Source organism: Bubalus kerabau, chromosome 15 (genome assembly GCF_029407905.1).
Source record: "Bubalus kerabau isolate K-KA32 ecotype Philippines breed swamp buffalo chromosome 15, PCC_UOA_SB_1v2, whole genome shotgun sequence".
NCBI lineage: Eukaryota > Metazoa > Chordata > Mammalia > Artiodactyla > Bovidae > Bubalus > Bubalus kerabau.
In genome coordinates, this window is record NC_073638.1 from 53916743 (window position 1) to 53939066 (window position 22324).

Here is a 22324-nt window from a genome sequence, read left to right on the forward strand (position 1 = left end):
TACCAAGTTGTTTTAATACTATTGGTTACTATAGTTTTGTAATGTATTTTAGTATCTGATAGCTACCTAATTCTGAGGTAACTTTTTGTTTTATTCTTGATTTTAAAGCTAGATCAAATGGGGGCATGTTAAATGCTATTGAAAAAAGTCCAATTGAAAAAAAGGTCCTTTTGAAAAGAAAGATGGACAATAGCAGTTTACTTAGCTTTCTATTTGGAGAAATTTTAAGTTGTCTCCAAAATTTTGAAATGTAAACAGTTCTATGATAAACATGCTTGCACATTAGTATTTGTGCCCTTGTGTGATTATTTACATAGGATATATATTTCTAAAACTCTAATTGTTGTGCTAAAGGAAGTACACATTTTTAGGTTTGGGTTTTTTTTTTGGTTGTGCTTGGAATCTTAATTCCCCCACAACCAAGGATCCGATCTGAGCCCCTTGCATTGGAAGCTTGGAGTCTTAACCACTAGACTGCCAAGGAAGTCCTTGAAAATGCACATTTTTACGGCTATTGATGTGTATTACCAAATTGCTCTTCAGAAAGATTGCACCATTTTGTAGGGTTTTTTTTGTATTTTAGAATCCCTGTTTATATACTCATCAATATTGAGTGTTGTTTTTTTACATGTACTGATATTAATAAGTTTAAAAATGCCATCCCTTTTATTTGTAATTTGCATGTCCTTGATTACTAGTTGGTTGAACATATTTTCAAACATTTACAAACATTATTTTCAAGGCCATTGATCCTTTCCTTTGCCCATTTCAATTGTGGAATCTCAGTGCCTAGAAGGCTCCCAGGTCCAGGGTAACTTACCTTGCATGCCAAGGTAATTCTCTTTGAAAGGACACAGCTTTGTTGGCATTTTTCACGGGTCTTTGACATTTCTATAAAGTCAGACATTTTAAAATTGAATTATAATGGTGTTCAGAAAAAATGAGGAGGAAGCAGTGTCCCTTTCCTACCTTTACCCATCATACTTCGTGGGTCCTGGCTACCATCCCAGCTGCTCTCTCTAAGGGAAAAGCCTGATTGTAGTGACCATCTTTTTTTTTTTTAACTGATTTAAATGTACACGGAGAGGTAAATATAAGGAAGTTAAATGAAGGGAACTCAGACTCCTCTTATTATAGCATGAGCAAAAAGGTGGAGTCAGCAAAGCATGGTACATTCAAGTCCAAGTAGATCAGTGTAATTAGAAAAACTGAAAGAAGTTTGAAAAGAGATTTTGAAAAAAGTGGGTAGCTGCCAGAGCCAAATCATTGCAGATTGCCTTGTTAAAATATCTCTAGAATTTCAAAACAAGCAAACAAAAGCACCCCAACATTTATTGAACACACACTATTTGCCAGGTGCTGGGGGTTGTATCTGCCCTTCAGGGACTTGTGGTCTATTGAATGGAAAAAAATATCCTGTAATTAGATTCTTGGCTGGGGTTACCCCAGGTTTTCCCTCTTTCTCTCTTGTGTAGCCCTGCTCTAAAAATGCTTGTTCCAATCTTGAAGGAGAAATAATTAAAATGAAGTTGTTTATCCTCATCCTGGATTGATGAGTTTAGTTCCCAGTTTAGTAAACAAGGACGTTGAAGGACAGTTGACGCTGGCATATATAAAGGGAAGAGACATGTTGCGGGAAAACTGAATACATGATTACATTCTATAATTGTACCAATTGAAAGATTTTCAAAGCCTCCTTTTGAAGTCCTGGGGTTTTGTGTCTTCTTCAATGAAAAGAGTTGCCTTTTCTCTCAGGAGGCTGCAGTGTTGATATGACAGCAGGAAACCAGCTTAATGACACAAGCAGGGGGAAAAAATTCAGTTGAACTTAATGGAAATCAGAGGCTTTCAAACTTGTGCATTTTATAATTAAAACAACTGGCTAATTAAGCAGTTTAACCATTGGTAATTTGACCAAAACCGTTCATTTAAGAGAGAAAATGGTTAATTTAACAGTAGTTTGAACTAACTTCTTAATTAACCAGCTGCTCTAATTATAGGAATTGCCCCAAACTGAATTTGCAAATGCCTCCTTGCCGAGGAGTCACAGTAGAGGAGAAGCTGAGGCAAGCATTCGTGGCATTTTTACCTAAGATGTGTCATCATCTCAAAGATCACTTTTGGTTCAGTTATTTAAAACCAGTGGTGGCTGATTGAGTTTCTATGTACTTAAAGATGGTGACTAGCACCTGGGTTGTTGTTTTTTAATTTACACCAAATATTCTACTATACAATGGAGTCATGGGAGAACTGTAACCATAAAGTAAACTCTTGATGACGTTTGTATGTTTAGGGAAGCACAGAGATGATGACATTTAAGCTGGCCTTGGAGGCGATGAAGGATATCACCAGAGAGGTGCAGTCCCAGCAGGGGGGACAGCCTGGCACAGCGCAGAGGCAGGAGAGCTTCATGGTTTATACAGAATGCTAAGTGTAGCTCTGGCTGAGAAGCAAAATTCTAAAGGCCTGGAGGATGGAGAGTGAGGACATGAAGTGGTTGGAACTAAATTACAAAATTAAGGTTCTTGAAAGCTTGCCTAAGGAGTACGAACTTCAGACAGTGGAAAATCATCAAACATTTTTGAAATACACCAAAGACCTTTTTAAAAATTGTGTGTGCAATGGATAAATGGTTGAATTAATGAAAGAAAATAACATGATTCGGTTTGTGTTTTAGAAGGATTCATTTGTCAGCGTTAGAGGATGTAATAGAGATGGGGGTGTGGATACAGGAAGACTAACAACTCAGCCAAGGCTTTTACTTGAATCTTTGCTTGAACTTCCGTTCACACTCACCTTCCCCCCACAACAACCAAAGTGATCTTTTAAAAACACATTAGGCATATAATTTCTTTGATGTTCAGCATGAAATCCAAACCCTTAACAAGGCCCAAAGTTGTGGGTTCCAACCCACCACCCTAATCTCTGGTGCATGCAGTCCCTCTTGCTTTGCTTCAGCCACATGGACAGCCTTTTTAGTTCATTGAATATGCTGATCTGTGTCACCTACTGAGGCCTTTGCACATGCTATTCCCTCTGCCTGGAACATTCACTCTATCTTTTACCTAATAAACTCCATATCTGTCTTTTGGGTCTCTATTACTTTATTTTTTTGAGTAGATAATGCATGTACACAAAAAAATTTTTTTAAAGATTCAAGAGTATAAAGTCAGCAGTAAATCTCTCTCTCCTGCCTTCTAGCCACTTCTCCCTGGGGATAACCACTATTATTCTTTTCCTCTGACATCTAGTTTCAGTTCACAGGTCATTCTATTTTAGAGAGACCTTTCCTGATATTTCAGTCTAAAATAGATCCACCGATTGAATTGCCATAGCTCTTTTTATCATTCTTCACAATTTGTAATTTCATATTTTTTGTGTGACTATTCCCTCCTCCTACTAGACTATAAGCTCTATACGCAGAGTTTTGTTGGTCATGTCCCCTGTTATATCTCCACCTCTTTGCACAGTGTCTGGTACATCATAAGTACTGAATAATTAAGCTGTTCCTAAGTTTTGCCTGTTTCTGTAAGCTCGTCTCTTGCCGCCTTTCTCCTCATACTCTGCCTTGAAATTCTCTCTCTGACTCTTCCTCTCCCCATACTGTGTTCTTGCCTCACTAACTCCAAGCCACCTGTCAGGTTTTACTTAAAAGTCTCCTGCTCTAAGAATCATTTCCTGACACCACGAGTCCAGTCTTAATGCCTATCCCCTGTATATGGCTCTTATCATAGAGAGCCCTTTTCACCCAGCATTGATATTAGTCACACCAACAGATCGTAGGTTCTGTATTGCAGGGGCTTTGTGTTTGTCCATTGTTAGAGCTCCAGCATCTAGGGTAGTACCAACCAGGCCTTCCATGGATAGTGGGTGGTTTGTACACTGCATAACTCTTGGTATGTGCAAGTCACATGGTTGAGAGGGTATAATTGTTGCTGGCTATTCTGTTGGGTAGTAATAAATATTTGTTGAATGAATAAACATGCTTTGGGGAGTTCAGTACTTTTTAGAAGGTCATGTATTAAAGTCATAATAAAATCTTGGTGGATGAATTCATTTTCAAAGCTGTGGTCTGAGCATGATTGTGTACCCATCAAAGGGTTTTGTATATTAGCTCTTCAGGTGGTACCCTCGGTTGCAGAGTCTGGAACCCGAAGGCTCAGAGGGTCAGTTGGGATCATGACCAAAAGATACCTCAGTTATTTGGAAATCTCTGCCAAAAATATTTCCTTCTTCCTTGCATGGTAAACTCTTATTTATCTTTCAAGAATGCAGCTGTTACTTCTCTGAACCCTTCCCCTGTACCCTCCTTCACTCCCTCGCCCCCGCCTCACGCCCCAGACAGAGTTAGTTGTTCTTTCATCTAGGTTCCTTGCTTTTATCTCCATTAAAGTATTTTGTACACCATAAAGTAGTTATCTGCTTTCCCATTATCCTTCACCAGTACATACTGAGTGTCTCAAGGAAAAGTAGCATATTATAGTCATCTTTGTAATTGTCCCAGTATCTGTACAGTTGTTGGCATGTAATTGTAAATGCAGGCTAATGCATATCATGGAAGGGATCCATGATATCCTAGGGTTGTCATGATGAAATATTCTGGATTGTGAATGCAGGGAAGGTTTCTGAAGCCATGACTCTTTTTTTTTAACTTTTTATTGGAGTATAGTTGATTTACAATGTTGTATTAGTTTCAGATGTACAGCAAAGTGAATCAGTTGTATATGCACATATATCCACTCCTTTTCAGATTCTTTTCCCATACTGAGTAGAGTTCCCTGTGCTATATGGTAGGTCCTTATTAGTTATCTATATTATATATAGTAGTGTGTGTATGTCAATCCCAGTCTGACAATTTACCTCTCCTCACTCTTGCCTCCTAGTAACCATAAGGTTTTCTACATCTGTAAGTCTATATCTGTTTTGTATATAAGTTCATTTGTACTTTTTTTTAGATTCCACATATAAGTGATATATATTTGTTTTTCTCTTTCTGACTTTCTTTCACTCAGTATGACAATCTCTTTGTTCCACTATTGCTGCAAATGACATTATTCCATTCTTTTTATGGCTCAGTAATCCATTGTATGTATGTACCACATGTTCTTTATCCATTCCTCTGTTGATGGACAATTTAGGCTTCTTCCATGTCCTGGCTATTGTAAGTAGTGCTGCAATGAACACTGCGGTCCATGTATCCTTTCAACCATGTTTTTCTCCAGATGTGTGCACAGGAGTGGGATTGCTGGATCATATGGTAGCTCTATTTTTAGTTTTTAAAGGAACCTCCGTACTGTTCTCCATAGTTGAGGCCATGACTCTTGATTGGCCTGACACAGAGCAGACTACTTGGAAGCACATTTTAGAAAAGAGAAACTTAAGAAACATTTTACTAGATGTCATTAAACTTTTCCACACCATTTTGTATTTAGCACCCCACAAAGTGGTGGCTTTGGGGAGATGAGGGCAGGACCACAGGAACTAGGAGGAAAGAGAGCAGAACCTAGGACCAGTACTTTTCCAGAAGGTGAGGAGTGAGCAAGAGAGATACGCAGACATAACAGAGCTGGTTCCAGTGAAGGGTAAAAATAAGGAACTGATATCAGATATGGGAATGATCAAGTCTAGCTAGATTTTGTATTCTAGAAATTCAGATGTTATAACACATCTGAGCACAGGCTGTTTAGTGAGATAGACCTGGGTTTAAATTGCAGTTCTACCTTTTAATTGCTGGATGACCTTGGCCAGTTCTTGCTTTTTAAAATATATTATTAGTATATTATTATTATTTATTATATTACTTGATTATTATTTTTAATTTTATTATTCATTTATTCTGGCTGCAGCATGGCATGCAAGATCTTAGTTTGCCAACCTGGGATCAAACCTATGCCCACTACAGTGGAAGCACAGGGTCCTAACCCGGATCACCTTGGCATTCTCTCCAATTCCTACTTTTTGAGCTGCAGTTTCTTTGTTTGTAAATGAAGATAAAAATAACAGGGATTAAAGGAGAATATGTATATATCAGCAACTCCTTCTTTGAAGGGGATGTGGGTGACACATCTCTGGCTGTACTACAATGAATATGTATTAATATATAAGTATTAATATAGACTATCAATATATAGCAATTCTATTTTTTACCTACACACTGTTCTGTACCTTGTGTTTTTAGTTTTTATTGTTATTCATTTGAAGCCTGTTGGAGATCATTATACATCAACACAAATAAAGCAAATTGAATAGTTTTAACAAGTTTGTAGTCCTTTCTGCTCGTTATTTTTGCCACCTCTCTCTCTCAACAGTTCTCACTGGAAAACTTCAAAAGGATTATTGCCTGTTGAGGGACAAGAGAAAATGAGAGTCCTGTAAGAATGTATTCTGTCCCCCTACACCACTGGCTCTAACAGGAGAGAATTTCTCAAAGCGGAGACTAGATGTAGTCCAGGGGCCAAAAGGAGAGAGAAAAGGGGTAAACTGAATGTCAGCTCAGGATCAAGAAATAACTCTGGTTCTTTAAACCAACGAGAGGCTTGCTGTCCCCAGATATTCCATCTTGCAGTGGAGAATTTATCTCCTCATGTATGATATGTCTGTCCCTGAGGAATCCTGAAACAGCTTTGTCTTTTTTTTCTCTTTCAGGTGGCATTCTGTTGACCACCAGTCGGCACTACAGGTCGAAGCCTACGCATGGCATTGGAAGATACAAGCACCTAGTTAAGCCAGAAGAGGTAAAGGGGGCAGTAGTCTTTTATTTATTTATTTTTAACTTCTTTTGGCCAAGACACGTGGGATCTTAGTTCCTCAACCAGGGATTGGACCCGTGCCCCCTGCAGTGGAAGTGCAGTCTTAACCATTGGACTGCCAGGGAAGTTCCTAGGGGTCCTTTAGAAAAGGATAGTGTGTAGCTTTTGCAAACCCAGAAGATCAAATGTGCATAGATTGGATTATATTGGAGCCAGAAAGGATAGGGGGTCGTCCCTCAATTCTCTCCAGTTATGTAGTTTGGGTATGATCCAGAGTGGAGATGTTATTGCCAGTTTCCAATCTTGTCCCTAGGCGAGATTATCACAGGGAAAAGCAAAAATGATTTGGTTTTATTATCTGTGACACTTAAAGAAAATACCATATTAGTATTTCATTAAATATGGACCTCACAATGAAAATGATACATTTAGTTTAGTTGAATGAATGGTTTGTGGCATATAGAAGTGGATTAACATTTTCAGCCAAATCGCTGATTTTTTTCGCTTGTGTGTTAGCAGATTTAAAAGATGTGTGTGTTTCTTGAATCCATTATCACAGATAACTGGGAGTTATTTCTAGGATTATTTATAGTCTATTGCTCTGGCTCCAGCTTCAGGATTGCTTCTGTGGTAGTTAGATTTTTGTGCCTTTGAAGAGGACTTTGTGGTGGGATGGACACAATGTTGGCTTGAAAGTCAGTCTGTCTTTGAGTCAGGATTCTATCACTTCCTGTAAACAGTATTATTCAGTTGCTCAGTCATGTCCGACTCTTTGTGACCCCATGAACTGCAGCATGCCAGGCTTCTCTGTCCTTCACCATTTCCTGGAGCTTGCTCAAACTCATGCCCATTGAGTTGGTGATGGCATCCAACCATCTTGTCCTCTGTCATCCCCTTCTCCCTTCAATCTTTCCCAGCATCAGTCTTTTCTAATGGGTCAGTTCTTCACATCAGGTGGCCAAAGTATTGGAGTTTCAGCTTCAGCATCAGTCCTTCCGATGAATATTCAGGGTGGATTTCCTTTAGGATTGACTGGTTTGATCTGCTTGCTGTCCAAGGGACTTTCAAGAGTCTTCTCTAGCACCATAGTTCAAATGCATCAACTCTTCCACGCTCAGCCTTCTTATGGTCCAACTCTCACATCCATACATGACTACTGGAAAAACCATAGCTTTGACTAGATGGACCTTTGTTGGCAAAGTAATATCTCTGCTTTTTAATACGTAGTCTAGGTTTGTCATAGCTTTTTTCCCAAGGAGCAAGCGTCTTTTAATTTCATGATTACAGGTGCCGTCTGCAGTGATTTTGGAGCCCAATAAAGTAAAGTCTGTCACTGTTTCCATTGTTTCCCCACCTATTTGCTGTGAAGTGCTGGGACAGAATGCCGTGATTTTAGTTTTCTGAATGTTAAGTTTAAAGACAGCTTTTTCACTCTCCTCTTTCACCTTCATCAAGACGCTCTTTAATTCCTCTTCACTTTTTGCCATAAGGGTGGTGTCATCTGCATATCTGAGGTTTTTGATATCTCTCCCAGAAATCTTGATTCCAGCTTGTGCTTCATCCAGCCTGGATTTCACATGATGTACTCTGCATATAAGTTAAATAAGCAGGGTGACAATATATAGCCTTGACGCACTCTTTTCCCAATTTGGAACCAGTCCATTGTTCCACTCTAACTGTTGCTTTTTGACCTGCAAACAGTATAGTTAGGAAGCTTTTGCTGTCCTTGGGGAGATTTCAATGTCATTTTTGGTTCTTTGGCTTAGTTCGATGGTCCCATGAAACCCTGCACATCTCCCATTGTTTCTCACCTTAGCAGAGGTCCAGGACCACTGCATTTGGACCTCAGAAGCCACTAAACTTGCCACATTCTTCTGAGCATCATCCTTATATCAAGGAATTTTGTTAAGAGAAACATTGCCACACCTGAGGCTTGTATCAGGTACCCTTCCAGCAGGAAACAACCCTACTAAATTTTTTCCTTTGTAATGAGAAGAGTACTGAATTGGGAACCAGGAAACTTGTATTCTAGGCTTGATTTTGCTGCTGCTGCTGCTGCTAAGTTGCTTCAGTCATGTCCAACTCTGTGCGACCCCATAGACGGCAGCCCAACAGGCTCCCCCGTCCCTGGGATTCTCCAGGCAAGAACACTGGAGTGGGTTTGGTTCTGCTGCTTATTAGCTTTGTGATTTGGGGCAAGTTAACCAACCAGTCCATCCTAAAGGAGATCAGTCCTGGGTGTTCATTGGAAGGACTGATGCTAAAGCTGAAACTCCAATACTTTGGCCACCTCATGTGAAGAGTTGACTCACTGGAAAAGACCCTGATGCTGGGAGGGATTGGGGGCAGGAGGAGAAGGGGACGATAGAGGATGAGATGACTGGATGGCATCAACGACTCGATGGTCATGAGTTTGAGTGAACTCCAGTAGTTGGTGATGGACGGGGAGGCCTGGTGTGCTGTGATTCATGGGGTCGCAAAGAGTTGGACATGACGGAGTGACTGAACTGAACTGAACTGAACCATACCTCTCTGGTTATGGCTGGCCATGAAGTTGTATGTAAAATGTTTTCTATGTATGAGTTTTTCTGGGAAGAGAATCCATAGCTTTTGTCAGATTCTTCACAAAGTTTGAGAAACTCTGGATTAGAATATCTTCAAGAGTCTCTTAGCTCTGATATCATGTAACTCCATCATGCCAACTTTTTCCAAGATCTATTACATGCTAGGTACTGTTGGGGGTACCTTGCCTATTCAGACTGGGTTGCAATAAAGTTTTATAGTATGAAAGAGCAAGACCTGGTTTATGCTCACAGGGAGCTGATAAACCACTAGAGATAAGACACAAATAACTATGTTCCCAAGCAGAAAGTGACAAGTGCTAAAAGGAGGATACAAAGTGCTTTTAAAATTCAGAAGGAGGAATTTACACCCTTTCTGAGTTGTGACGCCTTAGAGTAAGTTCTTGGAGTTGTTTTATTTTGGAATATCCTCCTTCTAAAAGTCTTACATAAATTAGCAGGAAATAAAATTAGTTTTGTTTGGGTGTGAGTTTTTTGCTTTTTTAAATTTCTTGGGATCCTTTCTCATAGATAATTTTCTGTGTATACCATGCTCTGACCCACTCCTTGGCTTTTTATAAAAGGAAGCTTAATGACATGTCTAATGCCATCTGTCCCATCTTTCCCTAAGCTTCCTCTCCCATCTCATGGATCATCATACTGTTCTGAGACCTCTCACATGCTGTTCTGTCTACTTGAAAGACTTTCCTTCTTGGTTAATACATCCTGAACCTTTAAATCCTATTGAGGAATATAGGATGAGGAGGGGGAAAACAAATCTCCCTCTTTGAGAAACCTCCAATTCCCTGCACTGGGTTACTTCTCCTACCATGAACAAGGGGTTTCTTGTGCTTCCTCTGTTGTAGGACTTGCTGCTCTATTTTAACCCTGTTTTGATGACTATTTCTACGCCTAAACGATGACCATCCTTAGGGTAGAGGCCTTGTCTCATGTTTCTTCTGTATCCTCAGTGTCCAGCCCAGGGCCTGGCATCAAGTAGAGGACAATAAACATTGATTGAGCTGAACCTAAATGTGGTTATTGGAGCTGCCCCGAGGTTTTGTAAATCAGAACTGGCAAACACAACCCACTCTCTGTAAACAGCTGTTTCCAGCTGACCTTGCTTGCTTGAAAGGAGTGATGCTCCTTTTGTTAGGGCTGTAGGCTTTTCTCCAGATACTATTCATGTTCCAGGGTGGCTAGCACAATAGTGCTGGCTAGTGGTGGAGGCTGCTCGAGACTCCTTACTTCGCGCTTGGGACAGCACAGTGAAGACTTTCATCTGCTAGCTCTCAGAGGCCCTGTCCCAAGTCCCTCTCTCTTGTACCCCTGGTAAATTGGACTGGAAAAGCTAGAAGGCATCTTTGGCCTCCTTTCTTTCCCTAAACTAAGAACCTATAAAGAATAATAAACAGCCAGAATTCCATTTTTTCTTCTCTGACTCAGGCTGACTCCTCTACTCTCTTGAACCCTACAGCCCTGAGACAAGAGTTAGTTCTCATGTACAAAGTGGCTAGCGCTTGTCCCTTTTCTGCTAGTGCAGTCTCTTCATTCCTCCTTCCAAAGGTCCCATACTCAGTCTTATGACTCCTGAACCTTGAGAAGGAAAAGGCACATCTACTTCACTCAGCTTTCCTTTTCAATACTGGTTTGATCTCTCTCTTGGCATGGCCTGGTTTATAACTCTAGGTTCGCTCCCATCCCTCCATCCTGTCCTTGATGCCTCTCTGAGGAGTTAGTGACAGCAGGGGTGAAAACGAAGCTTCCCCCTGGGTGGCAGCATGAGGATGATAGCAAGTCATGGATTCCAGGTCTCTCGGCACAGACCCAGCCTCCTCCTCAGTGATTTCCCATTTTTCACCCTGTGCTTCAGGTGCTTTTTCTCATACGTCCATGCTGTCTCATGCCTCTGTGTCCTTGTACATGCATATCTTCCTTTTTTTCCCTCTCATCATCTGAGACCCACCTTGACTTGTGGCAGTGAGGGACCATACTTCAAAGCTTATCTCCAGACGTAGCACTGTGTCTCAGTGTGTGGATCTCATTATTCCTTCAAGGGCCCTGCATCATTCTGTTAAAATTTAAAAGGCTTCAGATTGTTTACAGGGATTTTTATTTGATAAAAATAAAATAGAATGTTGTCCTTCACATTTGTATAGTGCTAGGTCATATCTCCCAAGACCACTTACTTGCCCTCAGCTGTTGTTCAACCTCCAATCCTAGGGTAATAGCAGCCAAAGAATAAAAGCAATGCCAAGAGGAAGATGTGGGAGGATGAAATAGAGGCAGCACAAATGGCTGTTAGTTTTAGCTGTTATACGTTCTATTTTTCAGGCTCTGGGGCAAGAGAGTAAGATTTTTGAACTCAGACAATTTACTTCCTCTTTGTAGAATGGCCCCTAGGAAATCAAGATGTCTTTTCTCTTGGAAACTTCATGCTGTTTTGACTGTTGACATAGCGGAGGTGTTTGTCATTTCTGACACCTACTTATTTTGTTGTAGCACTCATAGATTGATCAGCGCTCACAGCCACAAGTCTGTGAGGAGACTGTGGCATCATTCCCAGAAAAATCAGCAGATCAAAACCACTTTATGGTGACAGTCCTAGCTTCCTTGAAACAGAAAAATTGGTTTTGCTGGCCTAGTGACGTAGGGCTAGACATAGATTTTAGGACTGGCTTACAGAGAGCTGTTTTAAACTGGCATCCATGTTTTCCCTTAAGTCTGCCTCTTGTAACTCACTGAAAAGAACATCCGGCATTGAGCATCTGCTATGTGCCAGGCACAGCGCTTTGCACAGATGATGCTGTGGTGAGTGGGGCACAGTCTCTTCTTACAAAAACTATAAAGTGGGCTGGGAAGGATATTCCTAAAAAATGTAACTAAAATCCATGTGGGGCTTTACTAGAGGAATGAACTAAATGTCAGTGGAGCAAAGCTAAAGGAGCAGTTCTCCCAGAAAAGGCCAGTGGAGGTCTTACAGAGTTCACCTCAACAAACATTTATTTATTTATTTATTTTAAAATTAATTAATTTATTTTAATTGGAGGCTAGTTACTCAACAAACATTTATTAAATACTACCTGTATTCTTGCACTGAGTACATAAAGTGAACTGACACTCATTTAGGAGTATCCAGTTGCTTGGGGTAGCGGGAAACACTGGGGTTGTAAAAACTATTTTAGAGTTTCCAGAGCTTTTCCAGGTACAGAGTGATTTCTGTGAAGACCTGACTTTTAGTTTGCGCCATTAGAGTGCCCTGGTCTCCAGCCCATTGGGCTCTCATCCTGCTTTGCCTATTCTGCTAAATTACAACAGTGTCAGAGTTTTAGAGAGATTCATATTTGATGTGAATAAAAGTAATGATCTCTTTCCATTTTCAAAGTGCTTTCACGTCCATTATCTCATTGCCTGTCAAACCATAGGCCCTTGGAACACTGGTGATGCTAGAGTGGAACCCCTCTTCAAGTTTAATAATGGCAATCTGCCATAGTTTAGAAGATATTAAGCTAATGGATAGAGTTTTCTAAATTTCAAGTTTTTCTCCCATCAGTTTTATTTGATGAAAATAAATGTTAACAGAGAAACTCAAATGGTTTCATATTTTTTGAAATGCAGACAACTCCATTTATATAATATAACCATATTTTCTGCTAGTTGTCATTCTTGTTTTATATGATGAAAGCACATTGATGAGTATTTCATGTGCTTCACAAAGGGAAACATGATTTTTTTTTTTTTAGGCCCTTTGTAACCAAAAAATTTGAAAACCATGCTTTTCGATTCACCAACTATCCTGTGAGGTAGACAGGGCAGAAAAGGAAACTGAGGAGGATAAGTGATTTCTCTCTGACAATATATATATTCTGCCAGTAAATAACCAAACTAGAACCAGAATTTAATTAAGTTCAACTCAACATTTAATGTTGCTGGACTCTGCTGCTGCTGCTAAGTCACTTCAGTCATGTCCGACTCTGTGCAACCCCATAGACGGCAGCCCCCCAGGGTCCCCCGTCCCTGGGATTCTCCAGGCAAGAACACTGGAGTGGGTTGCCATTTCCTTCTCCAGTGCATGAAAGTGAAAAGTGAAAGTGAAGTCGCTCAGTCGTCTCTGACTCTTAGCGACCCCATGGACTGCAGCCCACCAGGCTCCTCCGTCCATGGGATTTTCCAGACAAGAGTACTGGAGTGGGGTGTTGCTGGACTCTAGGAATAGAGAAATAAATGAGACATAATACCTTCTTGTTGAGATAATGATTTGGCTGTCATAATAGGAATTCACTTAATCAAGGGGCTTAAATAAGATAGAGTTTGTTTTTCTGTCATATGAAGTTTAGGTAGATATTCCAGCTTTCTGTTTTGCAAACGTATCCTACTGCTTTTATCTCATAGTCTGAGATGGCTGCTCCCACTTCAGCCTGCATGTCCACATTCCAGCCTGTAGGCAGGGGAAGGGGAAAGCACGTGCATGAGCTAATATCCCACTGGCCAGAACTCAGTCATGGAACCATACTCAGCTGCAGGATTGGTTGGGAAATGTAATTTTTATCATGAATGGTCATGTACCCAGGAAAAGTTCAGCAGTTCCACGATTAACGGAAAAAGAGAGAATATTGAGAAGACTGGCAGGCTTTGCACGCCATTCTTAAAGGGAAAGGCAGAGATTAGGAGAAATGTTTTGGAATTAGGCAGACCCAAGTTAACGATTCGGAGAAGGCAATGGCACCCCACTCCAGTACTCTTGCCTGGAAAATCCCATGGACGGAGGAGCCTGGTAGGCTGCAGTCCATGGGGTCGCTAAGAGTCAGACACGACTGAGCGACTTCACTTTGACTTTTCACTTTCATGCATTGGAGGAGGAAATGGCAACCCACTCCAGTGTTCTTGCCTGGAGAATCCCAGGGACGGGGAAGCCTGGTGGGCTGCCGTCTATGGGGTCGCACAGAGTCAAACTTGACTGAAGCGACTTAGCAGCAAGTTAACGATTCAGTTCTTTGCTTACTAGTGTATGTCCTTGGGTAAGTTACTTAACTTTTCCAAGCTGCGATTTTCTTGCCTTTAAATAGCTATGTTATTTAAATGTTTTGTGAGGATTAAGTTTAAAAAGAAAGTTTTAAGTACTTAGCACAGTGTCTGAAACATGGAGCCCATGAGTAGTTACTAGTGGTGATAATGATGATGTTGATTGATAGCATTAGTCCTTCTTTTTACAACCCCATAGTACTCTATTTTCCTCCCTCAAATTATGCATCTTCTTATAATTACTTGTTATATATATATGCCTTTTCCAATAGATTGCAAGTTTCAGCAAGCAGAAACTATGGCTGTGTTATTTACTATTATATCCCCATTGCTAACCCTGGTTTGGCTTATCACTTGAGCTTAGTTGCTCAGTGGTGTCTGACTCTTTGTGAACCCATAGGTTGGACTGAAGCCTCCCAGGCTCCTCTGTCTATGGGGATTCTCCAGGCAAGAATACTGGAGTGGGTTGCCATCCCATCTTCCAGGGGATCTTTTCAACCTAGAGATTGAACCCATGTCTCCCACATTGCAGACGGATTCTTTACCATCTGAGCCACCAGGGAAGCCCTGGCTTATCACTAGTGGTCAGAAAATATTTGTTGAATAAATGGATACATGTGCTAAGTGATAGTGATGTCTAAGGGAAAGAGGGTTGCTTTGGAAACAATTAAGCATAGTACCTATCTCAGCATGAGGAATGAGGGAAGGCTTCCTGAAAGAGAATGAATGGAGTCTTAAAAAATGACTAGACTAGGAGGGACTTCCTTGGTGGTCCAGGTTAAGATTCTACATTTCCATTGCAAGGAGCACAGGTTCCATACCTGGTCGGGGGAAGAATGACTAGGAGTTCCTCACATTGAGGGTGTTGGGTGAAGAGTCAAACTCTCTGCAGGAAGGGGAAACATTCTGGGCAAAAGTGGGAAGTCATTGATCCTGGAGATGCAGTTGGGAAACTTGAAGCAGTTTGTGTTAATCTTGGAATCTTGAGGAGGCACATAGAAGATGATGGGACATGAGACATGAGAAGTAGACATGTCTCGATCAACTTTTTTAAAAGATACCATTTATATTGAGTAACTGCAGTATACTCTTGTATGTTATCCAAAAAACCTAGGAGTATTGACTTGCTCATTGTCCTTTCAGGCTCAACCACCTGAGGTCATTGCTTTTGGGTTTTAATTGCCATGGTGCAGCAAGGTAGCTTGTGCTGAACTTGCCATGGGAGGTGGCCTACTCATTATGATTAAATTGAGAGGGTTGGTTCTTTTGTGTATATCTGTCTCTCTGTCAACTGTAAGCTCCTTTAGAGTTGGGACTGTGTTTTCTCCTTGGTGTCTTTCCTTAGAGTCGATGAATCAGTACTTTGCATACAACAGGGGTTTAATGAGTGCCTCATTCTGTGAAGCATACCAATAGAAGCATGCTTCTGTCCAATAATAATAATAATAATAATAATAATAATGATGTCCTATCTTGTCCTATCTGTGTACATTACTCAGTCTTTCTTTAAAGATATCATTTATTGGGCAACTACTATATACCAGATCATGTCATCACTATGTGCCAGGCTTTTAAAAGCATTATTTCATTTTATAGTATTACAAATGATATAATTTAATCCTCAGATATACTGTGGTAATTAAGGGCCCTGTTTGAGGAATCTAAGACAGATTAAATGACTTGCCCAAATGACAATAATTTCCAGAGCCAATATTTGAACTAAGGATGGTCAGAATCCATCTAATGTCCACACTATTTCCATTTCACAAAAATTCACTATTTTGAGCTTCACAGAAACCTTAGGTGTTGAGATTGACACCTAGAGAGGTTACTCAGTGTCATGTAGTGACAAAGCAGATGGTATTTGAGCCAAGATTTTCTTTTCTTTCTTTCTGACCATGCTATACAGCATGTGGGATCTTAGTTCCCCAACCAGGGATCAAACCAATGCCCCCTGCAGTGGAAGTATGGTGTCTTAACCACTGGACTCCCAGGGAAGCCCCCCAGATTTTCTTGGGCTTCCATCTTAGTCAAGTGCTCTTTATGCAGTACCAGGCTGCCAACCCCATCAGGGCCATGCCTTCTGTCTGGTATATGTTTATTGGGTGTGCTACACTCAAGTTAGCATGTTTATGTTAGTTATAAACATAACCACTTGATATCTATGTACCTTACAGCTTATTATGGACTGTTCAGAGTACCATCACCAAAATCATTTAAGTCCCAGGTGTAATTTTTAAAATTTCCATCACTAGAATTCCTGGAAGTATATATGCTGCAGGCCTGTCAGCTTTTCATTTGAGGATTAAGAAGATACCATTTCAGCTCAATTCCAGAAAAATAAATGACCCAATCAAAAAATGGGCCAAAGAATTAAATAAAGGTGAAAAGACAGCCTTCAGAATGGGAGAAAATAATAGCAAATGAACCAACTGACAAACAACTAATCTCAAAAATATACAAGCAACTCCTGCAGCTCAATTCCAGAAAAATAAACAACCCAATCAAAAAATGGGCCAAAGAACTAAATAAAAGAAGATACAATTTCTTCCCAACTTTCCCACCCTGGAGAATGCAGCATATAGTGATAGGTGGATACTATTATTATAATTCTGGGGGAAACTAGAGGAGAGAGCTTGGGTTTGGGGCCACAGACTCAGCTTCTAGCCATGGCTAGACATAAAGTGGTTGCCTTTTCCATTTCCTTATTGTTGTAACCTTTAAACAAGTCATTTCCCCATTCTAGACCTTGACTTCCCCCTTATATAAAATTAGGGGAAAAGGACGGAGAAACTAATTTATCTCTAAGGTACCTTCCAGTTATAACAGTCCATGATTCTAATCTGACTCCTTTCTCTATCTGTTCTTTGCCAGCAAAGTTTCCCAGTAACCCTGGCCAAATACAACATCCTTTCAGAGGACCCTTCAGAGGACCTCAGTTTTCTGTCTGTAAAATAGGAGTAATATGGATATTTTTGTACAAAAATGGTTTAGTGATTTATCCCATGACCCATTTGGGGCATCATAGTGTACTCCTTCAGAGATCTAAGGATATCTGCCCTGGGCTGTCCCACAGTGAATCCAGGTCAGTCACAGCAGTATACAGTTTGATGGTAGATAGCACTCCATCTTCCCTACCACCTTTTTCCTAACCTCCATTCATTTCCTGCCTAATTCTCCTTCGCAGGCAGGCAGGGTAACCTTCCCAAAACACAGCTCTAGTCATATACATCCCTAGCACAGATATCTTTAATAGCTCCCCATGGCAGTCATGAAGGTCTGAACTCAGGCAGTAAGAATAGAAAGGAAAGGATAAGAAAGATTGTGAAGGTAAAATGATAGGAACTGGTATCTGAAATTTCATGCACTCAAACTCTTGCTGGCTATGTTGTGCCCTGGCTCAGAACTGAAATATAATATCACAATGGGCTCCTGATGGTGTGGATTGGTCCAGACAGATCTAGGTTAACATGGAAAAGCAGGTGAGATGCCAAGAGGGATACTAGAATCAACCTTCTTCTTTTTGTTCTCCTAAAGCAACACCTTTGAAGAGCCCTGGCATTTTCCCTGGTTAAGAAAAGCCTCCTGCAGGCTTTGAAGAAGCTCCTCCCTTCTTTGCTGGAAAATTTCAGCCGCACCTCATTGCATTCTGACTTTAACATTCTTCACAGCTCCTACTGCAGTGCTGTCATGATGAGAAGTCTGAATTGCTGCATTTGGCCTCAGGTATGGTGGGCTCTGCACCACCACACCTGCACCTTGATGGTTGGTTGATAGAAGTTGGCCTCTCACTCATAGCAAAGTCTAGGACCCTGGGGTGATTACCCTGTTAAGAACGTTAATAATGCAGAGGCTACAATGGAAAAATTTCTGCAATGGGAGTCAGGAGGTCTGGGTTAGTTCCTAGGATCTGTCCTGTGTGGCTCTCTGATTCCAGGGGACATATTTAATCTCTGTGGGCTTCATATTCTTTCCCTGCAAAGATGAAAAACTGGGACAGAGTTATCTCTAAATGCCATCTTGTTCTAAAATTCTAAACTAGTGATTCATTGCACGTTTTGTCTCTGTTGGCCCCTGTGCTAGATATGAGGAATATGAAAACAAAAAATAATAATAAAAGTTAATGCATACTGAGTGTTTAAATATGTGCCATGGATTGAATTAAGTATATACAATGTTTTGTTCAGTTCTCAGAATATCCCTATGAGACTAGGTTTATCATCAGTTTTACTGGTCTTGTGAAAGGACCATTTCTTGGTCCTCCCCTTGCCCCCCCCAGGTTGGGTCCCTGCTCTCTTAGACTGACCTGGAGAGCAGTGATATGAGAGACCCATTCTAGGTGCTCAGCCAGAAACAACTCTGCTGTGGCAATAACTAGGCTGCTGGCTAATAATAGTGGTGACTTAAGACATGTAAATAGATTGCCCCTCCTCACTATTTCTTAAAAAAAATTTTTTTTCTACCAACTAGCAAGACTTACATTAAATCTCCAGTAATTAGGACAGTGTGGTATTAGCTGAAGAATAGACAAATAGCCCACTGGAACAGAATAAAGAATATAGAAACAGATCTAAGTATCTATGAACATTTAGCATATGACCGTTCGTTATATGACAACACCGATTGCAGTGGTGTCCAGTCAACTGGATTGGACAGTCATGTGACAAAAGCTGACTTGACTCCTACTGCACACTGCACACAGAAAGCATTTACAATTTTTGTAGATCTAAATGTAATTATTATAATTATCAAACTTCTGGGAGGTAACATACAAAAATATACTCATGATCTTAAACTAAGCAAAGATTTCTTAAATAGGACACAAAAGTCATTACAACTATACAAGAAAAAAAATGAGTAAATTGGACTACATTAAAAAACAAGAATTTATGCTCAAAATGCACCATTAAAAAGTGAAAAAGGAAGATACAGGGAGGAAGAGGATATTTGTAACATGTACATTTAACAAAGGATCATATCTAGAATATAGAAGGAACCTCTACAAATCAGTAAGAGAAAGGAAGACCACCCAATCTAAAAAATGGGCAAATACTTGAATAAACAGGTTACAAAAGAGAATATCCAAATGGCCGGTGGCCTTAATGGAAATGTGCTCCAGTTCAGTAGACTTAAAGGAAATGCAAGTTAAACGTCTCAGTGCATTACCACTTCATACCAACCAGAATGGGTGAAAGAAACCAACCGGAAAACCTGACTATACTCGGTTTTATAAATACTGGCAAGAATGTAAAGCACCTAGAACTCTTAAGTACTCTGGTGGGAGTCTAAACTGGAAACGATTTTTAAAAACTGTTTGAGAGAACTATTAAAGATGAACCTCTGCACAGGTTCTGGGTATATCCCCAACAATGCATACACGTGTTCACTGAAAGATACATGCAGAAACATTAGTAGCAATACTGTTCATCATGGTCCACACTGGAAACAACTCTAATTTGAAACAACTCTAATTTCTACCTCCAGTAAAAAGTATAAATAAGTTGTAGCATATTCATATAAATAAACTACTAGGGCAATGGGAAGTAAAGAATTACTGTTTCATCTAAAAATGATGAATCTTGCAAACATAATCAGTTAAAGAAGCTGTACACAAAAGAGAACCTAGTATATTATTCCATTTTCACATACTTAAAAAATAGGCAAAGTAACCCTTTGGTTTTGGAAGTCAGAATAGTGGTTTGCCCATTTGGGGGACAGGATACTTTTGGGGTGCTGGTAGTGATCTGTTTCTTATTCAAGATACTGTTTATACAAGTGTTTTCAGTTTGTGAAAATTCATTGAGCTGTGTACTTATTTATGCAATTTTCATATGAATGTTTTTCAGTTGCTAAGTTGTGTCAGACTCTCTGTGACCCATGGACTGCAGCACGCCAGGCTTCCCTGTCCTCTATCTCCCAGAGTTTGCTCAAATTCATGTCCATTGAGTCAGTGATGCTATCTAAACATCGCATCGTGTGCCGCCGTCTTCTCTTCCTGCCTTCAATCTTTCCCACCATCAGGATCTTTTCTAATGAGTCAGCTCTTCGCATCAGGTGGCCAAAGTATTGGGGCTTCAGCTTCAGCGCTAGTTCTTCCAATGAATATTCAGGTTTTTATTTCCTTCAGAATTGACTGGTTTGATTTCCTTGCAGTCCAAGGGACTTTCAAGAGCCTTTTCCAGTACCACAGTTCGAAAGTACCAATTCTTTGGTGCTCAGCCTTCTTTATGGTTCAACTCTCACATCCATACATGTCTACTGGAAAAACCATAGCTTTGACTATATGGACATTTGTCAGCAAAGAGATGTCTCTGCTTTTTAATATGCTGTCTAGGTTTGTCATAGCTTTCCTTCCAAAGAGCAAGATTCTTTTAATATCACAAGAATATTATATTGTAAAAACATTTTGACTTAAAAATTTTAAAAAACAAGGTAGATTTTAAGATTCTAACTTTGAATGGATAAAAGATTCATATTATTAAAAATTCAAAAAATATAGAAAGGAAATAGTTTAAAAGTCTGCTTCCCACGCCTGTTGCCCAGCAATCCAGTTCCCTTCCTCATAGGTTACCAATAGTATTAGTCTTTTTGTGTATCCTTCCAGAGTTATTTTTTAATATGCAAGCAAATACATATGTAAGTAGTTAAACATACACACATCTATTCTTCCCTGCTTACCCTTTTTGTATGTATGGCAATATTCTGAACACATTATTCTACAGTCTGCTTTTGTCATTTATCTTAAAAATCTTTCTATATCACTACATAAAGAAGTTCCTTATTTCTTCTTACAGCTGCATAATGTACTACTGAAAGAATGTGCCATGATTTATTTAATAGATTCCCCTCCTGATGGGCATTTAGGTTAAATTATTTCTGGTTGAGAAGCTTTCTTGATCCTGATCTATGTTGTGTTACATATCTATTTTTCCAGGCCTCATTTTAATTTTTTTTACAGCAGTTTGAACAGGTTGATCTGTAGTAAAGCAGTACTTTATATGAAATAAAAGGATAGAAATAAAATAATTTTTCTGCCTCTAAACTTTTAAAAGAAAGGCTGTCTAAATAATTGGACTGCAGAATTTCAAAGCTAGGAAGGCTGGCAGAGAACTAATTCTGTGCTTTCTTGTGATTGATTTCCTTAATATTCTGATGAAACTTAAGGATTTTCTCCTTAGAAAAATATACACACATGTAAAATTTTGCATATAAGTTTTGGGGTTGACAAACCCCTTAAAATTCCTTTACAGGTTCTAGATTAAGAATCTGTTGGGACTTTCCTGGTGGCCCAATTAAGAATCCCACTGTCAGTGCAGGGACATGGGTTCAATCCCTGGTCTTGCAAGATTCCACATGCCACGGGGTAACTAAGCCCTTGTGCCACAACTACTGGGCCTGCACTCTAGAGCTCGTTCTTTACAACAACAGAAGCCACCACACTGAGAAGCCAACGCACCACAACTAAAGAGTAGCTCACCGCAACTAAAGAAAGCCTGCATGCAGCAGTGAAAACCCAGCACAGCCAAGAAGAAATAAATATAAAAAAAAAGAGAGTTCTTAAAAAAAAAAAAAAAGAATCTGTTGGGAATTCCCTGGTGGTCCAGTGTTTAGGACTCTGTGCTCTCACTGCCAAGGGCCTAGGTTCATATCCAACTCTTTGTGACCCTGGAGTTCTCCAGGCCAGAATACTGGAATAGGTAGCCTATCCCTTCTCCAACAGATCTTCCCAACCCAGGAATTGAACCAGGGTCTCCTGAATCACAGGTGGATTCTTTACCAACTGAGCTATCAGGGAAGCCGAAATAAATAAATAAAATTTAAAAAAAGAGAAAGAATTCTTAAAAAAAAATCTGTTGGGAATTCCCTGGTGGTCCAGTGGTTAGGACTCTACTCTCATTGTGGAGGGCCTAGGTTCACTCCCTGACCAGGGAACTAAAATCTGACAAGCCGCACAGGCAGCCAAAAAAAGAGAAACTCCTCAAGAATCTGTTA

At 40.1% G+C, this 22324-nt stretch overlaps 1 protein-coding gene across 1 annotated transcript in view; it reads left to right on the plus strand.

The window, feature by feature from the left end:
* MRPL48 (mitochondrial ribosomal protein L48) overlaps nt 1–22324 on the plus strand; it is a 54211-nt gene that overhangs the window by 18286 nt on the left and 13601 nt on the right. Inside the window, exon 4 of the mRNA XM_055549063.1 lies at nt 6646–6734. Coding sequence (XP_055405038.1) covers nt 6646–6734 — 89 coding nt within the window. The remainder of the gene's footprint in view (nt 1–6645; nt 6735–22324) is intronic.